General features: G+C 37.9%; 1 protein-coding gene across 1 annotated transcript; it reads right to left on the bottom strand.

Annotated features, from left to right (window-relative positions):
- Positions 1-3518: 3518 nt before the first annotated feature.
- Positions 3519-6199, bottom strand: LOC104229548 (blue copper protein-like). Its single transcript, XM_009782202.2, has 3 exons — positions 5928-6199; positions 4665-5150; positions 3519-4072 (listed from the first exon to the last, which is right to left on the bottom strand). Exons 1-3 carry the CDS (start codon positions 6106-6108, stop codon positions 3684-3686), a joined length of 1056 nt encoding a protein of 351 aa, XP_009780504.1. The 5' UTR covers positions 6109-6199; the 3' UTR covers positions 3519-3683.

Raw genomic sequence — 6199 nt, forward strand, 5'->3', positions numbered from 1 at the left:
AAAATAGATTTTTCAAGGTTTTTCCCAAAAAGGTCAAAAATACCCCCGGACCCACGTGGTCGAAACTCGAGGTTCGGACCAAAACCCGGTTACCCATTCCCCCATGAATCCAAATATATGATTTGTTTTTAAATCGGACCCCAAATTGAGGTCCAACTTCTCAATTTGTAGAAAACCTAGGTTCTACCCAAAACACCCAATTTTCCCCATGAAAATCTTTGATTTGAAGTTGAAATTATGTTAAAAGATGTTAAGGAATAAAGAAATTAAGTTAGAAATCACTTACCAATCGTTTTGGAGAAGAAAAGTTGTTTGGAAAATCGCCTCTTAGGTTTTGGGTTTTTGAAAAGTGAAAAATGACTGAGATTTTCCGAACTTGTATACCTTTCTGAGGACCTGGCGCGGACCGCACAAAAATGTGTTGCGGCCGCGCCGAGTGGGAGAAAAATTGGGGCTTCTCTGAACCCTTCCAGCGCGGACCGCACTGTTTTGGTGCGCGGCCGCGCTGGTTGACCTGAAACCCTAGCCCTCAGACTCAGCCACGCGGACCGCACAGAAAGGCAGCGCGGACCGCGCGGAAATGACCGCGGCCGCGCTGGTGTCTGCAACACCTGAACCTGCATTTTCTTAAGTCCAAGACCTCCCGGGCCCCATTCAAAACTCACCCGAGCCCTCGGGGCTCCAAACCAAACATGCACACAACCTTAAAAATATCTTACGGACTTACTCGTGCGATCAAATCGCCAAAATAACATCATATACATAGGATCAAGCCTCAAACACATGATTTTCTTTCTTCAACTTTCATAACTCAAATTCTCCATTTTTAGTCTGAAACACGTCATATGACGTCCGTTTTTAGCCAAACTTTACAGATAGTGCTTAACACATATTTAAGACTTGTACCTGACGTCGGAACCAAAATACGGGCCCGATACCTATATTTTCTAACTCCTTTTCATTTCAAATTTTCATATCAAATTTCAGAAAGACAATTTCTTTCAAAAATTCATTTCTCGGGATTGGGACCTCGGAATTTGATTCCGGGCACACGCTCAAGTCCCATATTTTTCTAGAAAGAATCACAGGTCCGGGTCCGTTTACCCAAAATGTTGACTGAGGTCAACATTATGCATATTAATACCAAAATTCATCAAATTTTTCACAAAATCCACATATTCTAACATAAAAACTTTCCGGCTACGCGCCCGAACTGCGCATGCAAATCGAGGCGACTAAAAGCGAGGTTTTCAAGGCCTCGGGAGCACGGAACAAGGAAGAATTACGGTGATGACCCCTTGGGTCGTCACATACATAGCTCAGATCCATACCTTTTTTGGCTAAGTTGTTCTCCTCAAATAGCATTGACCGATTCCTTCCTGTTTTTTGTTTCGTTTCTAGCTGCAATTTCCTTTGAGCTCCTACGTTCTGAATTCCTGTTCCTTTGGTGCTTCCATCTTGTATTTGTACTACTTCCTGCTCTTTGACTTGCATCTGCTCTTGGACCCTTCCTTTTGAGTTTAAATCTTGTTGAGTACTGACCGGAGTTGTCCATTTCACCTCCTGTACTTTACTTCCTCCATTTTGACTTGGTAGCGCTGGCCATATAGCTAGATCTGTTGTTGCATGTGCTTTTCCTTTGTTGATTGATGTTTCCTCCACCGATTTCCTCTCTTCAGTAGTGCTATCATCCTGTATTCCATCTTTGAGCAATGGAACAGTAACATTACCCCCAGTCACAGTAACCTTTGGTGTGACAATTCTAACAATTCCTGAGTTTCGTCCTTCCATGGAGCCATTTCCTTCATCATCTGTATATTTTGAAGCTTTGGATGGTCGTCCTCGTGCTCTCCCCATTCCGATGAGTGCACTTTAGCAAAGCACGCTAAAATGCGCCGAGAGAGAAAGGGAGGAGAGAGAAAGATCTTTCACTTTTAACTTTATTGCTTGCACTGTGAAATTATTAAACAGTGTGTGAGAATATATTGTAGTAAAGGAACGTTAACTCATCAAACAATAAGGGGTCGTTTGGTATGAGAGGTATAGTGCTAGTATAAAAATTTAATACCACCTAAATATTTTGTTTGGTTAGCAAACCTGGTATAAGTTATTCCGGGATCAAAATTAGTACTGAGATAACTTATACCTTGTAGAGGGTAGGGTAATTAGTGCCGAGATAACTTATGTCTTCTTCTTAGAAATTATGCAATTGTCATTTTTAATACAACATACCAAACAGTGGATAAAAAACAATACCAGAATAATTAATCTCATCATAACTTATCCCGACATAAGCCGTATTCAAACCAAGCGACCCCTAAGTGACATATAAAATAAATTAAGGAGTAGGCATAAATAGATTGTCATGTGTACGACATTTCTTGAAAAGTTCTTTTGAAGATAAAAAGAAGTTAGTATAGAAAGAAATTATGTTTGAATAATTGTAGTTTTTTTTTTTTTTTGAATATTTCTGAGTGTTTCTTAAATGAAAGAACTTTTCTTAGATAAACACCCTCAAACATATCTCCAAAAGAAAATCTCGAATAATATTTTCTCAAAATTTAAACATAACGTTTTGAACTTCTTTTGTCAGTAATTCAAAAATGTTCCACAGACAAAGAAATAGACACGTGCCAAAGTCCGACATTGAAAATTAAATAAACCGACCTATTTGTTTACCTACCCATAAATAATTGAGCTAATCACGACTAGTTTAATTTGCAAAAGCAAGGACCTAAAACGTTAATATTTAAAATGAATTGACCCAAAAGACGCCGCGTCTACATATTCAATAGTTCGAATAAATTGACAATTAAGTAGCTTTTATTTTTTCACGGAAGATTAAGTAGCTAAAAGAAAAGGAAAAATAAAGAAGAAAACAATCTGGCTTCCATCTATTGGTAACGAGGATTCAAGATTCTAGTAAAACAACATGGTCAAATAAGACTATTCCTAACTGGCGATTAGACGTAGATTTAATTGAAACTTGAAAAAAAATAATTTGAAGTTGTGTTAAAAAATAATTTTCAGAAGTTGAAGTTGTATTTGGACATACATTTTATTTGAAGTAAAGTTGAAAGTTTTGGTAAATGGAAAAAAACACTTCACCTAAAAATTGTCCTAAACCAATTTTTGAAAACATTGATCATATTCCATGAACAAACAATATTTTTGACAAGAGGGGTTGCTCTGATAAGCAACCTCCACTTCCAATCAAGAGGTTGTGAGTTCGAGTCACCCCAAGAGCAAGGTGGAGAGTTCTTGGAGGGAAGGATGCCGAGGGTCTGTTTAGAAACGGTTTCTCTACCCCAGGGTAGGGGTAAGGTCTGCATACACGCTACCCTCCCAAGACACCACTAGTGTGATTATACTGGATTGTTATTGTTGTAAACAATATTTTTAAATTCTTTTTGAAAAAAAAGTGGTCAAAATCTATTACGAGAGCCTAATGTATTGTCATGCATGACACACGAGCATACAAATTACGTTGTCACACGTTTTCAAATTAAGAAGGCAGGAAGATTGAAATTTCATTACATTAAAATCAACAAGAAATTTTTTTTAGCTGGAATCCAAAAATTCAGCTTTATTGGTACAACAAAAATGTCAGATCCATATATAAAGATAACAAAAAAAGAAAAAAAAACAAGTAAAAGAATTTCATAAAATCAATACTATACTACTTAATTCAACAATCTAGCAAAGGCAAGTGACAAGAAAGTGACTGGCAAAGCTGCAAGGACCAAAGATGGAGCTGACGCACTTGGTGATGGTGGTGAAGTGACCGGAGAATCGCTCGAGGGGACGGATGGGACGGTGGTGCCAGATGGTGTAGCGGCGATAGAAGGCGTGGGGGCGGCGGCGCTGGTGCCGGTGACGTTGATGGCTAGCTTTTGACCTAATGAGCAGTGGCTAGGGAAAGTGCACATGTAGTAATTTTCACCAGAATTTGTGAGTGTGATCGTAGCAGGACCAGTGCTAATTGTGTTGATAGGAGAAGTTGTGTTGCATGAGTCATAAGCTGCCTTACTAACCACTGCAACATTGTGTCTCCCGTTGACAAAATTGAAAACTACATTGAAAAATATAAGAAAGGTTAAAATGTTAGATCAACAACCATAATATAGCACTAGGTATTTCCATAAAGCAATACAGTTTAGAGCTTAATTACCATAAGTAATTATAATTTGCTAAATTATCAAATGTAGCTACTGTTCAATTGTTACCAGCTTGTATTACGTGTATTTAATTCGCTCTAAATGATTGTATCAATACATACAATATATTGAAATACAACGATATATACAGTTACTGTATCATTGTATGTGACTCAATACATGTATTTACCATTGAGATTTTGCTACAAAATACAATTGTAGCTACAAATTGTAATTATTTCGAAGTATATTTATATAAGGTAAATACAGTGTATAAGTTAGTTACACCCTATACTTTTCATAGAAATGAGACTATTTCAAGATGAAGTGTGATACAAAATATTACTCCTATTTGAATTATAAGCATTATTGGCCCCTCAAAGGTTGGTAGGTTTTAATGTACGATGGTAAGTATGATCAAGGTAATTATAGCTAAATATTAAGATACATATTAATTGATAACCTGATAAAAATTGTAAAAGAGTAGAGTGAAGTTTTAGTGCTTACCAAGAGTATCTCCAACTTTGAAGGATTTGCCATTAGCCCAAGTTTGATAAGCATTTGGGCCACCAGTAGTAGGAACATTCCACCCCATGTTGCCTCCAACAGTAAAAGTTTGGGCTGCAACTGATGGTGCAGGTGCCGATGCCGGGGTGGCTGCAACCGATGGGGCGGGAGCTGTTGATGGGCTCGCTGAAGGAGCGGTCACTGGAGCAGCAGTGGGAGGAGTGACGGGTCTGGCGGCAGCTGGCTGAGGAGCCGGAGAGGTGGAGCCGGAGCCGGAGCCGGAGCCGGAGACATTGATAGCCAATTTCTGGCCCAATGTACAATGGCTTGGCAAGGTGCAAAGGTAGTAATGTGATCCAGCAGATCTCAATGTAATATTTGTTGGCCCATTAGTGGATATAGAAATTGGGTTTGCGGTATTGCATGAATCAAAATTTGCCTTTGACACCTCAGCCACACTATGCAATCCGGTTGTAAAGTTAAAAACTGCATAAAGAAAAAGATGATTCCAAATAAAGTTATTATTTAAAACGACGAAAAGTAACGAGTTTGAAAGTCTTATGTATTAACGAGTTTATAGCCTTGGCCGATATGTCAGAATAATCTTTAAAATTTCATCCTAATGGGATAGATCATTGCAATTGTTGAGAATCCATGATGATCAAAGGTCACTTAGACATGGAGGTGAATTTAGAGCGGATTTTATGATTTTCGACTAACATATTCAGAATAAGGGAAAAACACATTTCTAATGCATACATATAATAACATTGGACTCGTTCTGGATGAGGTCTAGGGTAGAGTGGACAAGTAAAAATTAAAAGAAACAGAAATAGCAAGCAAACTCATTCTTAATTCACCGACAAAATTCGCCTCCACTACTTAGTTTTTATCATAGGCGGTGAATACTAAGTAGTATTACTTTACATATTATTCTTTTCTAGCAAATAATTAAATCTTGGTGTCATCTACATGTTCTTATAAAATTATTTAACTATAAATGTAAAAGTCGAATGTAATGTAGCGTGTCATGATTTTGTACGTATTTGCCACTAGATAAGGACACGAGGGGAGAAAATAATTGACCAAAAAGCAATACAAGTGGGAAGGAATCTAAGGTAATAAAAAAGCAAAAAGTGTATTACCCATTACCACTTTGTTAGACTAAACTAAACATAATTAACAAAAAAGTAACATTAGTGGAAGAAAGATTAATCTAGAGCAAAGAAAGGACTAATTAGTTGTAATAATTTAATTACTAACCAAGAATGTCGCCGACGGCGAAGGTTTTCCGGGAAGCCCAGGTGGTATACGCGGCGGCGCCACCGTTAGGAACGCTCCAAGCCAAAGCATCACCAACTATATGAGTCTGTTGTGCCATTGAAACATGTAATAAAGCAGTTGCAAATATTGCAAAAGTAACCAAAATCAACTTTCTGGCCATTTTTGCACTGTATGTTCTTCAAGTCGAAGTCGCCCCTGTTAGCTTTGTATGTTTTTTGAAAAGAGAAAAGGAAAGAGGTTGAGTTGAGGTA

This window comes from Nicotiana sylvestris, chromosome 11, assembly GCF_000393655.2.
Source record: "Nicotiana sylvestris chromosome 11, ASM39365v2, whole genome shotgun sequence".
NCBI classification, from domain to species: domain Eukaryota; kingdom Viridiplantae; phylum Streptophyta; class Magnoliopsida; order Solanales; family Solanaceae; genus Nicotiana; species Nicotiana sylvestris.